Genomic DNA, 21,402 nt, shown 5'->3' with positions numbered 1-21,402 from the left:
TACTAAGGTGTATAATGGATCTTTCTAAGATGATCCTTAGAATCCCAAATCCATTGTTAGAGTGTTCCATGTAATTTTAAATTAAGATTTAAGATTTAATAAATTATTTTAATGTTATTTTTTTTTACATTTCTATGTTATTGAAAGATAATGTTTTGATCAAATTTTTAGTGGTAAAAAGTTAATTTATTATTAAAAAATCATTCTTAAAAAGCATAATTTTAAACATAACATTCCATGATCAGGATCATAAAGATTCAAAAATTTAAAAAATATTGTTGGAAAGGAAAATGAAATCCAAATTCCAACCTACTTGCATATTTAGATAAAAATCAGACTTGAATTGAAAAAGAAGGAGTTACAGCTCACAGGTGAGTACTGCACCTGGAGACTGCACTCAAACAAAGAGAACTCTCTCCGTACACTCTACTATTCATCAAATGAGCAATTACATCATTAAGTACATTACTAGAACTCAGGAAGTTGCAACCAAACTCCTAAACTCTAGGAACAAATCCTAAACTAAGGAGATACATTACAACTTGTGTAACCATTTCTCCATTAATACAAAATAATATTAATTATTTTCAACTCCCCCCCTTAATGGAGAAAGGATTATCCTGAACTCCTAGCATCCCTCTAAACAATTCAAACTTTACACACCCAAGAGGCTTAGTAAAAATATCAGCCATGTTATCACAAGTTTTACAATATTCAACACATATCTCTTTTGACTGTTGTTTCTCTCGAACAAAATGAACCTGAGTATCGATATGCTTAGTATTTTTATGAAAGACTAGATTGTATGCAAGCTTGATGGTACTCTCGTTGTCAGTTTTGATAATAGTTGATTCTTTCTGCTCTTCTCCTGCATCGTTGAGAAGTCTTCTCAACCAGATAGCTTCACATGTGGCTGCACACAATGCTTGGTACTCAGCTTCACATGAAGATAGAGCTACAGTGTGCTGCCTTTTGCTTCTCCAAGCTATGACCCCGGATCCAATGCTGAATGCGTAACCTGTGATAGATCTTCGATCATCCAAGTTACCTACCCAATCGGAATCTGAAAAACCTTCTAGAATAACAACAGAAGTGCGAGTGTACAAAATGCCATAATTACTAGTACCACTAAGATACCTCAACACACTTTTTGCTGCGACACAGTGACTTTCGAGTGGTTTTGACATGAATTGGCTCAACACAGTAATAGAATATGCCAAATCTGGTCTAGTTGTAGTCAGATATATCAAACTGCCAACTAGTTGTATGTACATGGTAGCATCCACCTCTTTAGTACCATCGTTACTGCTCAACTTTAAGTTCTGTTGTAATGGTGTTGCTACTGATCTGCACTGCTCCATTCTGAACCTTTCCAGCAAACTTCTGGCATACTTCCCTTGAGTGAGAAAAGTTTGTCCAAAGTCTTTCCATACCTCCAATCCCAAGAAATAATGAAGGTTTTTGAGATCTTTCATTTCAAATACTTGTGACATCTGTTGTTTGATTTCTTTGATAAGATTGTTAGCATTCCCTGTTATGATCATATCATATACATACAAAGAAATCAAAATAATTTGCCTCTATTTATTAAAATTGGTATACAGATTTGGATCATTCAAGCTCCTATGAAAGCCATGCTGAACAAAAAATAAGTCAATTTTCTCATACCACGACCTGGGTGCCTGTTTTAAACCATAAAGTGCCTTTTTCAATTTACACACAAGATGTTCCTGACCCTTTTTGACAAAACCTTTAGGCTGTACTAAATAAATTTCTTCCTTCAAGTCACCATTAAAAAATGAAGACTTAACATCTAGCTAGTGTAGCTGCCATTTATGTTTTGTTGCTAAGGAAATTAGCATTCTAATGGTGTTTAATTTGGCTACAGGAGAAAAGGTGTCATCAAAATCTATTCCCTCTTTCTGTGAGTAACCCTTTGGTACCAGTCTAGCTTTAAGTTTCTCTATACTCCCATCTGCATTTATTTTTGGTTTATATGGGCATTTGCATCCTATGGGGGTTTTACCTTCAGGCAATTCAACCAAATCCCAAGTATGGTTTCTGTTTATTGATTCTATTTCCTCATACATTGCAGCCCTCCATGCATCAGATTTACTTGCTTCCTCATAATTTGCAGGTTCTACAATGTTTAAAATCTTTGACATTAATGCATAGCCTTTCAATTTAGAAGATAATCGAGTCTTCCTACCTGATCTCCTTGGTAGGGGACTTACCTCAATTCTATCTATTTCAGCCTTTTTTCAGCTTGCATCATCATTGATTACATTGTTTGTTACTTCTTCTTCTTGTTTCTCCTCCTACTCTTCATCTTCGTCACTGTTTTCTTCCAATAACAATGGAATGTGCCAATCACTCTTAGAGTCATTCTTTCCTTCTTCAACCTGTTCATGAAATATGAAATCTCTGCTTGCAAAAAGCTTGTGAGTCACAGGATTAAATAACTTATATGCCTTGAACTCAGTGCCATATCCAACAAATATACATTTTAGGGCTTTAGGGTCTAACTTCTTCCTATCTGCCTTAGGTATATGAGCATAAGCTTTTGACCCATATATTCTTAAGTGACTCACTACTGGTTTGAATCCAAACAATGCTTCATAAGGGTTTTTGAAGCCTAGACATCTAGTAGGACTCCTATTCTTTAAATACACAACAGTGTTAATAGCTTCTGCCCAAAGACCATTTGATAGACCCTTACCTTGAAGCATGCTCCTTGCGCACTCCACAATAGTTCTGTTCTATCGTTCTGCCACTCCATTCTTCTGTGGAGTGTGGGGCACTGTAAACTTTTGCACAATCCCATGATGCTTTCAGAAATCCATGAACTCTCCCAACCTGTATTCTCCCCATTGATCTGAGCGGAGAATTTTTATCCTTTTTCCTGTCTGGTTTTCTACCATGGATTTAAACTCTTTAAAATACTGAAAGGCTTGACTCTTTTTACTCAGAAAGTATATCCATGAAAATCTAGTACAATCATCTGTAAATAAGAGAAAGTAATATGCTCCTCCTAATGACCTGGTTTGCATAGGTCCACAGATGTCTGTATGCACCAATTCTAAAATGTCTCTTTCCTTTCTATTAACATGTAAAGGGAACTCTTCTCTATGCATTTTCCCTAATGCACATCCATCACAATCCGGCTTAACATTATGGAAAACAAGGAGTCCATCAACCATACCTTTTCTCTGAAGTAGGATGAGGTCTTGTAGATTAAGATGGCCGAATCTCTGATGCCAGAGATTTTCGGCTGTCGATCCAGCTGCAACCATTGCTTTTTGTGGCATACTCTTCACATCTAGTCTGTACAGGTTCCCCATGCACACTCCTATTGCAACTGTTTCCATATGGCTATCCTTAATGACACAGTTAGTCTTAAAGAATTGAACTTGCATGTCCTGATCAATAATCATTGAGACAGAGACCAAATTTTTCTTAATTCCTGGAACATACAATACATTTTTAAGGTATCTAATGTCCCCGCTAGGTAATTTTACAGGAATGTCACCATATCCTTTGATCTCATGTCCACTATCATCTCCTAAATAGATTTTCGACCCACATGAAGTTTTTTCAAGAAATTCAAACCAGTCCTTCAGTAATATGTGAGGTTGCGCCCGAGTCACCATACCATATGTCGTCCTCATCTCCCTTTGATGTTGAAAGAGCACAATCGACTATAAACAGTCAAAGTTCGTGGCTATGTTCCTCTTCTTCCTTGACAAAGTAACCCTTATGTTTTCTCAGTTTTTTTCTTCCTTCGTCTGCCTGCCTCTTATAACAATCTTTAATCTGATGACCAAGTTTTCCACAGTAAAAACAATTCTTGCTAGGAAAATTATTAGTAGACATACCTTTAAACGGTCTCTTCTGGAATGTGTTGGCTCCTTTCTGCTGCTGTTGCTGAGGTTGTTGATGCTGCTTCCCTTTATACTGTCTCCTTTTTGCCATCAGAGCAAGGTCATTGCTTTGTCATTTCAAATTTTGTCGTCGCTCTTCTTCCTATATCAGAATCCCTGTCAGCTCTTCAAATGAAGGGCCTTTCTCCCTTGCTGACAGCCCTGTGATAAACGTCTGGTATTCATTAATCATTCCGTTCAATGTGATCTCAACCAGATCTGAATCAGAAACTTTCTCTCCGATATCTCCCAATCTTTCCTTCAGGTCTTTGACTCTAGCAATGAATCCAACAGTGGACTCATTATCCTCCATCTTCAATGCAAACAACTTGCCTTTGAGTGACAAGACATGGTTTGTATTCTGCATCTGGTATAGGTTTTTTATCGTCGTCCAAATGTCAGTGGCCGATTTACAGTCTCTAATAAGTGGGATAACATTGTCCTTGACATACGTCTTCAATATGACCTTTTCTTTTGTCTCCCTTTTATCCCAATCTTGTTCTTGTGTGGCTGATCCTGATCTCAGCTCATTTCCTGTAACGATCGACCACGCATTTGCACTTTCAACTAAGGTTTGCATCTTGAAATTCCAGTTGGTGAAATTCGATCCATCGAGTTTGCCAGACTCGTGGAGATACGATTCTATACTGTTATTCATATTGGATTGATAAAATTTCTAATCCTCTGATGAATAAGTCTATCCAACTGTACACTTTCAGGACACACTAAAAAAAAAAAATCACCACATACCAGATCCAAACCTCTGTTTTGCTGAAAAAAAATTGTATCTTCAATTCGCCACCACCGGGCAAGTCCGATCTGCTGCCACCGAGTAGATCAGGAACTCCAATGCACCACCACCAGGCAAGTCCGATCTGCTGCCACCAAACAGATCCAAAACTCTAATGCGCCACCACCGGGAAAATCCGATTTGGTGTCATCGAGTAGATTAAGAACTCCAGCACCACCACCGAGCAAATCCAATCTGCTGCCACCAAGTAGATCAGGAACTCCAATGTGCCACCACGGGGCAAATCTGATTTGCTGCCACCGAACAGATCCGAAATGTCAAAGTGCCACCACTGGGCAAGGTCGATCTCTAAAAAATTGCAGATTTTCCACAGAGAAAGAGGTTGGCGCTTCTCGACAGTGAAATACCCACGTCGAAAACAAAATCGACGCATCTTACAAAATTGGCACGATTAAGGCTTGATTTGTTGCGCCAATAGGACTTTCTGGCACGCTGGCGTGACTATCATTCTCAAAACCGCGCCATTTCTTAATAAAACACGCCAACCCTTCGTTTCGCTCAAAAATGGCACGATTGTTCGTGACGAAACCGCACCAACCCTTTCTTCCGCTCAGAGATGATCAGTTATCTGAGGCCTGTCTTTAGGTATTACTGCAGTCCACTTGATTCTACGAATGCTTCTATATACTCCACCGCCACTACAGTTCTGTAATCAATGATGCATCCTAAAAGAAATTAAGGATATCCCTACTCTGTGCTCTGATACCAAGATAAAAATCAGACTTGAATTGAAAAAGAAGGAGTTACAGCTCACAAGTGAGTACTGCACCTGGAGACTACACTCAAACAAAGAGAACTCTCTCCGTACACTCTACTATCCATCAAATGAGCAATTACATCATGAAGTACATTACTAGAACTCAAGAAGTTGCAACCAAACTCCTAAACTCTAGGAACAAATCCTAAACTAAGGAGATACATTACAACTTGTGTAACCATTTCTCCATTAATACAAAATAATATTAATTATTTTCAACTTATTTTTGACTTAGAAATGAACTAAGCAACAATCCTCAAGGGCATATGAATCCACCACCTGTCATTTCAATCAATACAGGTAATATCATCATCAATCATCATAATTAAGTTATACGGTCATCTATGTAATGTGGAAGTTTGATATATACAAATAGGTATGAGTTGACTCAATATATAAAAATATTTCACATTACATGATTTTCAGACATTGTTAAAATGCATTTTAAAAATTTGGGAGATTTTGTTGTATGTACGTAGATGGAAAAGAATTGATCGAATTTTTTTTATTTTATTAAAAAAATAAAACTTACTATTTCCTCAATGCCCTATGAACTTATAGTTCAACTATTGTCAATTTAACTATTGTGTAGGAATGGCCTTAGCATTTATTTGATACAGGTAATTTCTAATTCCAATTTTTCTTACTTGATGCATTGGAAGAATACAAGTTTGGACCTATGTAAATAATGCACGGAATGACCAAACAAATTTGGGCTTGTGCAACCTTGGTGGAAAGCTGAAATAGTGCAAGAAAAGGCAAAGCTAATGTGAGGATCAATTATTTTTTATAAATTTTCTTATACGAAAAAAGAAATTAATTTTCTTATATGAGGATCAATTAGAAAATTGGTAATTCTTATACAGAAATAATAAAAAAGGAAGTAATTCTTATATGAAAAAAATTAAAAAAAATAATAATAATTTCAATATTATATTTTTTTTATAAAATGGCAAATTGCAATTTAAAAAATAAAAAATAACACCTACTTTACCAAAAATTATAAAATAACAAATTGCTTGTAGATAGTAACTCCTATATTTTCATTAAAATTTTGAATATAATGATTGTTGAATATAATGATTGTTGGTTTAAAGTTAGAAAAAACTAATATGTTTAACTATTTGTAGGGTGTATACTATCGAAATTTGTTTGTATTGGATTCTGAGAAAGAAATTCCGTTCATAAATTACATGATAAACTCATTATAAAATCTATATTTATATGTTAGCGAATTTTAAACTCAAAAAGTAAGCCATAATTATGTCGAGAGGCACTCTCCAGCGTCGTATGGAAGAGATGTTGTAATGTCTTCTCCTATAAACATTTTGAATTGGTCAAAATATATAAAATTAAAAATTTAAATTAAATAAATAAAATGATTAATTACATTGAAGGTGTGGTCTATATTGGAATTGGGCTTGAGGAATTTCTAGTTTTTAAATTATGATGGTGAAGCTTCCATAATCTTTGAATATTCTTCGTCTAATACATGATTAAGGTATGTCAATAGTTTTTCAGTTTCTTTGGAAATTTCCTATCTTTAATTAATTAAAAACTAATACAACCACATTAATAAATATAGTTTATATACACCAAATTCTTATATGAATAAGCTACCATTATTAATCATATTAAATTGACAATTGATAAAATACTAAAACATATAAAGAACATATAATAGTCACATTTTTTCATACTTTACAACCTAATATACTTTCCTCATTGTTTAAAAACAAGAAGAAACCACTCTTATTACAATGAGCTTGGAACTAAAAAGACTGACTACAACTACCACCTCATTACTTCTATAGATGTGATCTCTTCGAAGACATCCATATGTGAAGTTGGCAACGTCTCCACTCAAAATATAGTTAATCAACAATATAAAAACTTCAAGGAATCCCTATGTTCAAAAACAAAAAATTTAGGAGAAGAAAGAGGAATTACAATACATGTTAAGCTAATATAATATCTCTTGGCCATACTGGGATTTTCCAAACAAGACATGCCGAATAATGCTTTAGAGGCATCACAATTTAGGAACTGCATACACCAGATCCTTAGCACATTATCATTTTTCTTCAAAATGTTAATTGTTTATCAAAACAAAGGTTAGAACATATCATCAACAAACAAAAATTGTATTCATGAGTATAAAATATAAAACATAGACCCAAAAAGTTTTAAGATAATAAATCTTTTGCATGGTAATATCGAATTAAGGATTGGTCAAATGCATAAACATGTAGCGAATATATAGTAGTTCCATGTTGTTCATACTTTATCATACAAATCTGACACATATAGTATGATCTTTTAAACCCCGGATAAGGGGACATACATCCGATAATGGAATCTATAAACCCCACCTTGAGATAGTAAAATACAAAATATACAAAATGAATTGAGATTTTACCTTAACACATCTTTAAAAACCAATGATAGACAAAGAATTTCCTACAAAATACATGTTTACAAGAAAGGTAAGCAGCCCAATTTAGTAAGCCCTAGTAGCAACCAAAACCATATCGACATGTAAATATCAAAAACATATTACTTAGAGCATGGGAAATAGAGACGGTCATCCGTTTATAGGTATAAAAGCATTGGAGAGGCACACCATAGTTTACTTCCTTGACAATTTGAGTACAATGAGAAACCAGTTTGGCGATTATATCATCTGAACTTCGTTTTAACCGCAAGGGAAGACATGTGGGTTATAACATGGTCACAACATAGAATGTTAATTATCCAGCCTCGTATTCCCTTATATAACAACTTAAAAATAAAATCATAATAGGTCTTCCTTTGACATTTTCTGTTCAAAATAGATTTCAGTTCTCTCTCCCTCCACCTCTATTTTATTTAACGATAAGAAACTTATGAAATCCTCCTTCAAAACTGCAAATGATATTGACAAATGGAACAAAAGTGTATGTATGAGACAAAGGCAATTGAAATGAAACAAGGAAAAACAACTCAATCCCAATGAGCCTAATTGCTCCAATCTACTTAACATGTGGAAAAATATATAATATCTCCAATGTACTTAACACTGGGCAAAATATAAAATATTTAAATTCAATTTATTATTCAGTGGATTGAAACTGAAAATTTGTTCAAATACTTAATCTTGAAATCATCTATTTAATGGTGTATTAGTTTAAGAATATTCACTTGAAATCAAATCTTATCTAATCATTTGTTAAAAACTAAAAATTCAACTAACCCACATCCATAAGTTGAAATAACTAGCATTTGCACCACATGTTGCAAAAGAAATGCCACAAGGAAATGACATAAGAAACATTAGCAATTTTGTTTCTTTACTCGTGTTTAATTTTCACGAAAGAGGTTTGATGTTATTAAAATGAAGAGCAATATTTTGAATGTGACAAATGTATTTTCGATTATACAAAAAAAACTAATTACAAAACTGCGTGTCTCTATCTCTTACCCACGAGCTCCAGTGGTTGCGCAAACTAAAGCCCCATTTCTCAACAGCGACTGAAAAACCCCTACATGTTTCATTTGGGCTGCAAGGTGTAATGAAGTGGCTCCCACCCCATCTCTCACATTTACAAACCGGGAAAATCCCCAAGAGTCTGTAATGGGAGTAGACTAGGCAGTTGAGAGAATGGTTTCCAAGAAATTAGCGTGCGCATAGTTTGCTGCATAGTGCAAGCAAATTCTCTAATGCAATGAGTCAAACAACAATATATTTGCACCAACTTGCAGAAGCCTCTGAATGCAGTAAACATTCCCATACATGGAGGCCATCATGAGAGGAGTATGTTTTTTGCGACTCAGGGCATGAGGATGCAACAATTCTCGCACAAATTCCAAAGCCTCCTCCAGCAACAAGGTGCAGTGGCATGCTCCTTGGTCATCTATAAGGGAAAAAACATACAAACAAGAAGCTACGAAATATGTTCTAAATACTATATTCTCCACCAAATGAAAATTGGAGAAATGCCATTCAATGCATACCAACATTTCCTTTTCAGTACAAGCAAGATTCGTGCCAAATGCATGGTGTTGGCATTGATGGGACTTTTTCAGGTATTAGAGAAAATTTCTAACACATCCCATGATTACAGAAGGCCTGCAGATAAGTGGTTTGAATTCATAGCTCAAGTTTCTGTCTTGAGTCTTCTCAACTCCCCAAACCAATTACTGTGAAGAAAATATATTAACAATGCTGCCATTCCTATGACAACTGTATTAAAGGGACCTATAGTAACATTGTTGCAATTCATATGACAACTCTGTTAAAAGAAGGACAGATAACAATATTTTAAAGTACTGCAAAGAACTTTTAAAAACAAGATTACACTGGCAACATTCACTGGCATCATTGTTTCTGAGACAAAAAAGATTATGGTGAGGACTTGGGTCTGAATTCCACTACCTATTGAAAGGCAGATTATAGAAACTTTCAAAAAAGCCAGCAAGTCTTTTGAAGTCTTCAAGGTTGACTTATTCAAAACAGGGGACCTAAGGCAATTGCCAGAATAGATTATGGTATATGCATATAGATATAGTTGCAAGGAATTTCTCAGTAAAAAGTGAAATAAGGTTTAATTATATACATCTCCTTCAATTTCAGAGGAGGAAAATCACATGATGATCAAACTATACCTTTGCCTATTGTGTCCTTGGTCAAATGGAATTCGGGGTAGCTTTGCTTAGGAATTAGGGTAATTTAGTTGATTGAAAATCTAGTTTCTAAAATGGGTTTGTGTTTTTTTGTTTGCAGGAGGATTGGCCACTAGGAAATGGCAGCAGATGTTTGTTTCTTCCCTGATTCAACTGAAATTTCTGAGTCTGTTTTGGTAAATGTCTCCACAACCTTTCACTAGTGGATATTTTTGTGAACATGGGACCTTCAAATATATTTGAGAAGGTACATTAATTAGCGTTAGAAGACAACAATCCTGGATCTGGAAAGGTTGACTGATCTTGTTATGTACACCATCATCGTGATTCAGTATAGCCTCAAAGAAAGAAAATAATCATCTGATGGCAAACAGATATGGATTGCGCAACTAGAAAGTGATTGCAACATCCAAATATGATGCACAGGTACGGCTCTGGTTGGTAACAGAAATTCTTGTGGCTTATTGGAAGGTCGAAATCTTTGGATTGGAAGATGAATTTTTCATCACTTCCAAAACTATTTTGAGGGAAAATTTATGTGTTGAAGGACCGAATTCATCAAAGATGGTAGCCCTTTTTTGAACGAGCTGAGTTTGCATTCTTGGAGATCAAATCTTTGGTTTGAGTTATTTGTCTTTGTGCTTGGGCAACCACCAATAACAAACATCATACACATAGTTCTATATTTAACCTTTTATATTTTTAGTCTCATAACTAATTGTGACAAGTAACCCGCTCATTACAACAAATTGTTTGTGTTTGAAAGGCAATATCAGTGTGTGCGGAATCAATGTCCACTATTCCTGACTGATTGGGATAGAACAGGATATGAAAAAAATGACAAGATCTTATATAGTTGTGTCATAGTTCTCTCCTTCACATTTTTCAAGATTCAGACCAACAATGTAAACTGACTTTAAATGCTCATAAACATGACAAACAACAAAATAAACTACTAATAAACATGACAAACAACAAAATAATATAACAACCCATGTATCATTAACATATCATCATCAAGGGCATCCCTTGAACACGTATAACTACACGTTTTTCATCCATAGATTAACCAATCCAACATTCATGTCATGCATATAATACTTTGCCACATAGATATCATTCAGGTATTTCCAATCAACCAATGCATCATAAGCAAGACAAGCTCACTGACATGCTGAAATGTATCGATGCACACAAATAGGCCATCTAATCAAGTCATAAGTTCTGCCAATATGTGCTTTACAAACCATCATAATGCGCGTAGGGCTAGAGGACAACCATTAATATGAATTCTTTGCAAAACTCTAGTTGTTAGTATTAACCAAAACTCTTGCATTGCCTCAGATCAACTACAGGTACCATGTCGATGTTGGAATTTTCCTCCAAAATTTTATGCAAATATGTTTGGTAATTAAGAGAACGTGCCCTCAAGTTTGATGCCCACAATCCTGAACTTCAATGGTACATAATTGAACAAAGCAAATGCAACAAACCTCAGATTCACTAGCCTGCATATTGGCAGAAGCAAAGACAACCAATCAGTTGCAATGATAGTCACATGAAATTTGAAGAAAATAGATAATAATTAAGACAACAGCCATAGTGGTGTAGTACTAAGACCCCATTCAATATGTGGAAAATATTAAGGGCTTAGTAGGTTATAACCGTATATATCTATGTATTAAGAGAGTGATACCAAGGCCCAAAAACCACTTTGACATAAATGCTTGCAAAGTTGGAAAAGTGGTTGGAAATGTACTTCGAGGATTAAGATAGATATTCCAAGGCACCCAATAATTGCATGGGTGGAAACCTTATTATAAGAATAACAAGGGAGACTGTTATTCCTTTCCCAAATTGGAAAAGATGGCGAAGCCTCTGAGAAGGGATCAAATGTTAGGTTGCAAGGTTAGAACCAGGTCCATCTGCACTGCCAAATTTAGTGGTAACCAAAAGATCTCTGATAGTTTCATTGTATATTTTGAGCATTAATGCCTCAGAATAAGGAAGACATCAAAAAATTTAGCATCAAATGATAGTTGCATTCACCACAACTCGATTCTAAATAAATAAAAACAAACACTTCGATACAAATAAATCTACTAAAACCACATCCATCTCTAGCCCACTTACAACTAAAGGAATCAAAGTCAACATTATCAATGTCTTGGAGGTCGGTTATGGTGTTGTATGTTTTCCAAAAACCATAGAATATGAGAAAAATAGAATGAAGGAAAGCTTCATTGCATGGATGTTCATAGTCAATACATCGATTTCTCAGCATTCCTGGACCTATTTGCATGTAATTACAAATCATAGAATGTCTCAAAATCTAATGAGACAGGAGACGCCGTGTAAACTATGCAAGGTTTGTTATCTGGATGCTGCATGTCAGAGTCTCAACTATAGCCAAGAAATAATTAACCTCTAATCAACCTTGTTTAGTGGCCACTTTTGTAATTAAGAGCATGTGCCCTCAAGTTTGATGTCCACAATCCTAAACTTCAATAGTACAGAATTGAACAAAGAAAACACAACAAACCTCAGATTCACTAGCCTGCATATTGGCACAAACAAAGATAACTAGTCAGTTGCAATGATAGTTGCATGAAATTTAAAGAAAATAGATGATAATTAATAAAACAGCCTCAATGGTGTAGTACTAAGACCCTACTCAATAAGTGGAAAATATTAAGGGCTTAGTAGGTTATAACGATGTATATCTATGTATTGAGAGAGTGAGATCAAGGCCCAAAAACCGCTTTCAGATAAATTCTTGCAAAGTTGGAAAAGTGGTTGGAAATGTACTTCGAGGATTAAGACAAATATTCCAAGGCACCCACTAATTGCATGGATGGAATCCTTATTCTAAGAATAAAGAGGGATATTTTTATTCCTTACCCAAACTGGAAAAGAGGGCCAAGCCTCTAAGAAGGGATCAAATGTTAGGTTACAAGGGTAGAACCAGGTCCATCTGTGTTGCCAAATTTAGTGGTAACCAAAAGATATCTGATAATTTCATTGTATATTTTGAGCATTAATGCCTCAGAGTAAGGAAGACATAAAAAAATTTAGCATCAAATGACAGTTGCATTCACGACAACTCGATTCTAAATAAATCCAAACAAACACTTCGATACAAATAAATCTACTAAAACCACATCCATCTCTAGCCCACTTACAACTAAAGAAATAAAATTCAACATTATCAATGTCTTGGAGGTCGATTATGGTGTTGTATGTTTTCCAAAAACCATAGAATATGAGAAAAATAGAATGAAGGAAAGCTTCATTGCATGGATGGTCATAGTTAATACATCGATTTCTCAACATTCCTAGACCTATTTGCATGTAATTACAAATCATAGAATGTCTCAAAATCTAATGAGACAGGAGAAGCCATGTAAACTATGCAAGGTTTGTTATCTTGATGTTGCATGTCAAAGTCTCAGCTATAGTGAAGAGATAATTAACCTCTAATCAACTTTGTTTAGTGGCCATACTCTAGTCATGTCCAAGATATTCATGAATTGACAGGAATGTTGATGGGGAAACTAGGTGGCTTACTAAATGGACATGCAGTTCCTAGTTCTACTTTTCATTGAATGCCTGGTTTGAAAATACAATCATTAGAAAATATAATTATGGTTACCAATTTTTTTTGAAAATATAATCATGAATTCCAACAAATTGTTTTTTAAAATAAAACCATTAAATATAAATTCATTTCTTTTTAGTATATAGTGGTATGGTTGGCTTGGTTTCTGTTGTACTCCTGGCTCTTTCTTTAGGTCTAGGAAAGATTCATTTCATGGATGTTCATAGTCAATACATCGATTTCTCAGCATTCTTGGACCTATTTTCATGTAGTTACAAATCATAGAATGTCTCAAAATCTAATGAGACATGAGAAGCCGTGTAAACTATGCAAGGTTTGTTATCTTGATGTTGCATGTCAGAGTCTCAACTATAGCCAAGAAATAATTAACCTATAATCAACCTTGTTTAGTGGCCATACTCTAGTCATGTCCAAGATATTCAAGAATTGACAACAATGTTGGTGGGAAAACTTGGTGGCTTACTAAATGGACATGCAGTTCCTAGTTCTACTTTTCATTGAATGCCTGGTTTGAAAATACAATCATTGGAAAATATAATTATGGTTTCCAATTGTTTTTGAAAATACAACCATTAGATACAAATTGATTTCCTTTTAGTATATAGTGGTATGGTTGGCTTGGTTTCTGTTGTAGTCCTGTCTCTTGCTTCAAGTCTAGGAAAGCTTCATTGCATGGATGTTCATAGTCAATACATCGATTTCTAAGCATTCCTGGACCTATTTGCATGTGATTACAAATCATAGAATGTCTCAAAATATAATGAGACAAGAGAAGTTGTGTAAACTATGCAATGTTTGTTATCTCGAGGTTGCATGTCTGAGTCTCAACTATATCCAAGAAATAAGTAACCTCTAATCAACCTTGTTTGGTGGCCATACTCTAGTCATGTCCAAGATATTCAAGAATTGACAGGAATTTTGATGGGCAAACTAGGTGGCTTACTAAATGGACATGCAGTTCCTAGTTCTACTTTTCATTCAATGCTTGGTTTGAAAATACAATCATTGGAAAATATAATTATGGTTTCCAAACTTTTTTAAAAATATAATCATGAATTCCACCAAATTGTTTTCGAAAATACAGCCATTAGATACAAATTGATTTCTTTTTAGTATGTAGTGGTATGGTTGGCTTGGTTTCTGTTGTACTCCTAGGTCTTGCTTCAGGTCTCAAAGACCTTTCTTTAGTTTTTCTGCTAATGTAACTAATTTTGGCACCTATTCTACAAGGTTTTCACCAATTGTTTTGCAGTTCCTTTCTTGTTTTTTGAATACAATCATGAGTTATGTAATTCAATACTGATTAAGTGGTGACTACAATTGTCTTAATTCTACCAAGTACCAACCAATCAATAGAGATTTGAGATTAGAAGCAAGAACACACATCATAAATATTATCTTCAATGTTATCTTCTTTATCAGTGGAAGAAGACACTGAAGAGGCAACTGCAAACAAAATCTTTTTCTCCCTTGCTTGATTAGCCTCCATTCCATAAGTGCCTTTTCCAACAAGAGCTTAACCTTTGGGTTGAGTTGATTTTTGAATTTCTAGCGTAGGTCAAACCAAATGTTCTACAGATCTAGGATTCAGTAAGGCTGCACAGGCAGATTGTTTGTACTTAAACCAACGGTTCTGCAGAACTGGGATTCAGTAAGGCTGTACAGGCAGAGTGTTTGTACTTAAGGGCTACCACATATGGGATGTGCCTTCCAAGTAAAACACATTAATCAATAGTCTACGAAAATCTCTTGGTAAATTCTCTCTTTTTATCTCCTTTTAAAGTAGTCCTATCTGTAACAAACTAAACATGTAATAATGTTTGAGTAAACAGAACAAATGAAATTATGCCTTTAGAGAGACTTAAGGGAGTTCTCACCCAGACACATCTTGTTGAATGAAGTTGGCACCCCAAGCCAACAATTCTCACATGGAATCCAAGCAACCTACTCGAGCAGCAAGGTGCAGAGTGCAGAGGCGCGCTCCCTGGTCGTCTGTAACAAAAAAAACATACAAACAAGGGTGGCTTTGATTAAATATTGAGGTGGAAGAAGCTTTTCCTATTCAGTCACAAACAACAAAAATACAAAGTTGACAGAATTTCATTTCAAGTTCTGATAGAGCACATGTTGTTCAGGAAAGAAAGATCCATTTGGCACAAATTTTCAAGAAAAAAACCTTATTTTCACTAAAAAGACACACATGTTATTAAAATGAAAAGCAATAGTTCATGAAGAGCAATAGTTCAAATGTGAAAACTATATTTTCAAGGATACAAAGAAACTAATTACAAAATTGAGTTTCTTTGTCTCTTACCCGTGGCTCTATCTCCTACCCATGACCTCCAGTGGTTGTGCAAACTAAAGCCCCATTTCTCAAAAGTGACTGAACAACCCCTACATGTTTCATACGGGTCGCAAGGTGTAATGAAGCGTCTCCAATCCCATCTCTCGCATTTACAAACCCGGAAAATACCCAAGAGTCTGCAACAGGAGTAGCCTAGGCAGTTGAGAGAATGACTTCCAAGCAATTAGTGTGCACATCATTTGCTGCATATTGCAAGCAAGTTCGCCGATGAAATGAGTCAAACAACAGTATATTTACACCAGCTTGTAGAAGCCTCTCAGTGCATGAAACCTTCCCATACATGGCAGCCATCATGAGAGGGGTATGTTTGTTGTGACATATGGCATGAGGATGCAACAATTCTTGCACAAATTACAAAGCCTCCGTGAGCAGCAAGGTGCAGTGGCATGCTCCCCGGTCGCCTTTAACGGAAAAAAAACATACAAAACATACAAAGAAGAGTGGATTTGTGTAAGGAAAAAACATACAAACAAGGCTGGATTTGTTTAAATCGTGAGGCAGTGTGAATCTTTCCGATTCAGTCACAAAAAATAAAAATACAAACTTAACATAATTTCCTTTAAGAGAGCAGCCTCCACCTTTTTCAATTCCCCTTGTTGGACTATAAAGAAGAAGGCATTTTCTTTGGAGACACTGTAGCTCAGAGGTTGACCCATTTATTACCAAATCCTGCCTGTTGAATCCCCAATGCCTTGAGCCTCTTATGAACACCTCATAGACATTTGAATCCTGAAGAATCTAACTCGAGAGTCTCAAATAACTTACCAGACAACACTGATAAATTTTTTGTTTCACCTTGCTGGTAGAATTTCGGTCTATGGAATACCATAGTGAAAGTTTAGAATGTATGTGCGTCAAATACCATGGTGGAGGTTTCCATTCCTCCAACGAGACATTTCCTACATACCAAACCCTCTCATTCCATCATGATGCGGCCATAAGCAAAAGAAAAAATATTAAGTTTAGGGTTATTGTTTCAATTATAACTAGATTTTTGATTTTTTTATTAATGGTGGTAAACATTTTAATCGTCTAACATCATATCAAAGGGATCATAATAAGACACGTAAGTCAAGAGGGGAGTGGATTTCAAAGGGGAATGCCTTACGGTGTAAATAAACCTATAACATAATACTAATAAAATTAAAATTAATAATAATGTATCTAACTTGATAATTTTATTAACTTTCTTAACCCTATATACTGAACCCTAATATAAACTCTAATAATAAAAACCTAACCTAACATTCAAATAATATTGGGAATAATGCCATTCTCAAAAGAAAAAAGGGAGTTCGATAGTTTGGAATTATATATTCTTTATAAAAATTCCTACGGGTATTTATTTTCTATATTTGTTAAAAAGTATGTAATATATATATATATATATATATATATCTATATATATATATATATATATATATATATATATATATATATATATATATATATATATATATATATATATAGATAGATAGATAGATATATAGATATATATTTGGGTTTACATAGTATTTAATTTTTCTAATGGAGAATCAGATAAGGAAATTATTTTAAGCAATGAGACTTGAAATTTCAAGCGTAATTTGTTAATGTTATGGCCAATCTGCCACATCATGTTTTACATGACTACATCCGCATCGAGAGCCTTAAGGCTTACCACCCTATAAACGTATAAACTTCTTTCATAAATAAACACCAATGTTGATAGGGGTCACCACATATTACATGTTTACATCTCTCTTATTATTCATTAATTCGATATTTTATCATTATAATCAATAATCTATTAGCTAAATTATCTGATAATGTAGATAAAAAAATAAATTATGAGTTATAGGTTTAAATCTCTCTTATTTTAAGTTATACAACTTGAGTGGGCTTAATGGTTAAGAGCATGTGTTTTCTCCTAAAATCTCACAGGTTCAAAAACAGAGGGGGTAGAGTATATATGCCTTCATGGACTTAGCAATTAAATTGTTGCACGGAGGTGGGTCCCTTGTCCCACAAACAAGTGGGTCTCATACACAAATTTGGTGTCTCTCTTGGTCGTGACCTTAAAATTGGATAATAATAATTATTATTACTCATAAATTCAATATTTTATCATTACAATTAATAATCTAATAACTAAATTATTTGATAATATAGATAAAAAATTAAATTATGACATCGATGGTGTGGGATATGGAAAGAGTTGGTGTGCCCAAATATATCTTCATCCAAGCATACTCAATATACATTTAAGCCCATCTTTTGCATTTTGATATACACAACAAACCCACCCAAATTAGTCTAGTAGTGGATGACCTCTAGCCCATGAAAATTCTATTTGGTCGATGCTATTGAGAGATCCCTTCAAGTATCTCACATTAAGAAAATAAGAAGACACCTTTAAAAGTGATATTTCTTAAATATATTATGGTTTTTTCAATTTTAAACTATTCATTATATTTTATTTTAACCGAACAAGGATGAAAAATATAAACTGCTTAACACCCTCCTCCCACATCCACCCAAATAACCATGTCAATGGGGGTAAACATGATATGAGAGGTTACTATGATCAGATTCGACCTCCTTACACTACTACATGTAGGGGTGTTTTAAGACAATATTTAAGACAATATTTGAGTCAATTGTCTTAACTTGAGACAAAAAGAAACTCAAATATTGTCTTAAATATTGTCTCTAAGCGGGTGTCTCAAAATATAATGTATCAAAAATTTGTCTCTATAAAGACAATATAGAACACATATTATTATTGTCTCTATAAAGACAATTTGATTTGTCTCTCTAGAGACAATTTTATTTTCATTTGTGTCTCTTTAGAGACAATTACATTTTTGTCTTTTTAGAGATAATTCCATAATTCAAACTATTGTCTCTCTAGAGACAATATAAAAAATTATTTAAAAATAAATAAATGTCCATAACTCAAACTATTGTCTCTCTAGAGACAATAAAAAAAATTATTTAAAAATAAATAAATGTCCATAATTCAAACTATTGTCTCTCTAGAGACAATATAAAAAATTATTTAAAAAAAAATAAATGTCCATAATTCAAACTATTGTCTCTCTAGAGACAATATAAAAAATTATTTAAAAATAAATAAATGTCCATAATTCAAACTATTGTCTCTCTAGAGACAATATAAAAAATTATTTAAAAAAAAATAAATATCCATAATTCAAACTATTGTCTCTCTAGAGACAATAAAAAAAATTATTTAAAAAAAAATAAATCTGCTCAAACTATTGTCTCAGATTTGCTCTTGGCAAAAATTATTTTTAAGAAAATAAATCTGCTCAAACTATTATCTCGAATTTGCTCCTGCCAATCTATCTATGTATCCATCTCTATCTACCTATCCATCCATCCATTCAACTATATGCATGTCTAGATATACATATGTAAGCCTCCAGATCTATGTTTTATAGTGTGTGCTCTCCTAAAATTTGGGATATGCGTGCACATTGCTTTTATAGGGTGTGCCTTGGGAAGTATAACTACCATAGAAAATTTTAGGGGCGAATGTTCGCCCTTTGGCGAAATTAAGGGGTTTTAAATTTTTAGTGGGCGAATATTTTGTATCATAGTACATTTTTACAAATCACCTCAAATAGCCCACCTTATTTTAAGGGAGAGGGTAAAAACGGTAAATTTAGCCCTTGAAATTAGGAGTTACAACCTTCCATTCGCCCATTTTCAAGAATAGGTTTTATTTAAGTGAATCCTATGGGCCAAATACCATATTTATAAAAGAGGTATGGTAAATTAATAAAAATATAAATAAATGGGAAGTATGGTAAATAAATAAAACGTCTTTTTAAACTTACTCAAAAGGTATGGTAAATAAATAAAAGTATAAATAAACTAGACGTATGGTAAATAAATAAAACCTCTTTTATATTTAGTCCATAACCCTCGGCTCAAGAAAGAGGTTTTATTTAAGTGAATCCCATGGGCCAAATACCATATTTGTAAAAGAGGTATGGTAAATTAATAAAAATATAAATAAACGAGAGGTATGGTAAACAAATAAAACATTTTTTTTTATTTACTCCATAAGTCACCTTATATTTACGAACGCTCAAAAAATGCGTTATATTTAGGTGAAACCTATGGGCAAAATACTATGGGACAAATACCATGGACTAGATTGTTATTAATACCATGCAAAAAAACATTATTGTAACATCCCTTGTGAAAAGTTAATGTTAGTAAATAGTGAAAGTAATTATTGAACAAAGACTTTATTTGGAAAATATGTATAATCCTGTTATTAATTTTATGTTAATGAAAGACAATTGTGTTGGTACTATTTGAACTGAGTTATGATTAATCATGGTTAGTAACTGAGGAATCAGTTACATTGGAACCCTAACTACCTTGAGGTAGTTGAGACCCCAGAGGAAAAAGGGGGAAAAATGCCAAGTCTGGTTAGGATCAGATGGCAAAGAAAAAATAAAATATTCATGCTATGTTTGGTTAGGATCAGATGGCATAAGAGGAAAAGAATTTTCCTGTGTACGCTATGTCTGGTTAGGATCAGATAGCGTTTACTGGTGAGACCAGTGTAATTGCGGTCGAGTAGGACCTGCAAGTGCTTGGGGGTGGAAGGACAAAGAAGAATTCTTCCTACGGACGGGTGGATTGACAAGCAATACAAGTAGGTTTGTACAGGAACAGGTATGGCCTACTATGTGTACATTTATTTATTGAGTTATCTCTGGTGTGGTCTTATGCTAAAAGATACACTATTTTGTGCTAGAAAGATTGGTACAGTGTAACCGCTTGACTGTCATTCATAGCTGAAAATAGGAAAGAACAATAGCTGTTGCATGTTAGATAGAGACTGAGACATTGCAATCTGAATAAACGAATATTAAACCCTTGCATATCTCATTTAGACAAACAACAGTAGAGGAGTTGAATAAATAAGTTTTGTTATTACAGAGACAGAAAGAAATATGAACAGAGGTGAAACTGTAATAAAACCCTATTTAGATTTACATGCCGCGGAAAAGAAGCAGAATACTTTATTTCATACAAAATCGAAAAGAACAAAACAGACACTATGTGCAAGAAAATGTATTATGCTTATAACATTGTGACATTTAGTATATAGGACGGGACTGGTAAGTCTCGCAAAACCGGTATACATATACCCGATAGATATTACCTTATTCAACAGACAAAAGAGTGTATACACACATTAAACCCCAAGGGCTCGCAAGAACCTCCGAGTCGGAGCACTAGAAC

The 21,402-nt window shown here is 34.2% G+C and overlaps 1 protein-coding gene across 1 annotated transcript; it reads right to left on the bottom strand.

Annotated features, from left to right (window-relative positions):
* Positions 1–4,023: 4,023 nt before the first annotated feature.
* LOC149171094 (uncharacterized) lies at positions 4,024–4,578 on the bottom strand. The gene has a single exon (XM_089425838.1). The coding sequence runs from the start codon at positions 4,576–4,578 to the stop codon at positions 4,024–4,026; it is 555 nt and encodes a 184-aa protein (XP_089281964.1).
* Positions 4,579–21,402: the final 16,824 nt, after the last annotated feature.

This window comes from Pinus tabuliformis, chromosome 4_2 (assembly GCF_031772625.1).
Source record: "Pinus tabuliformis cultivar Carrire ecotype Pingquan chromosome 4_2, CPIR1, whole genome shotgun sequence".
In the NCBI taxonomy this organism is placed as follows: Eukaryota; Viridiplantae; Streptophyta; class Pinopsida; order Pinales; family Pinaceae; genus Pinus; species Pinus tabuliformis.
The sequence above is the reverse complement of the archived record's forward strand: the minus strand, read 5'-3'. Positions and strand labels throughout refer to the sequence as shown.

Coding starts and splice junctions, on each gene's coding strand:
- LOC149171094 (XM_089425838.1), bottom strand. CDS start 4,578: ATGAATAACAGTATAGAATCGTATCTCCACGAGTCTGGCAAACTCGAT.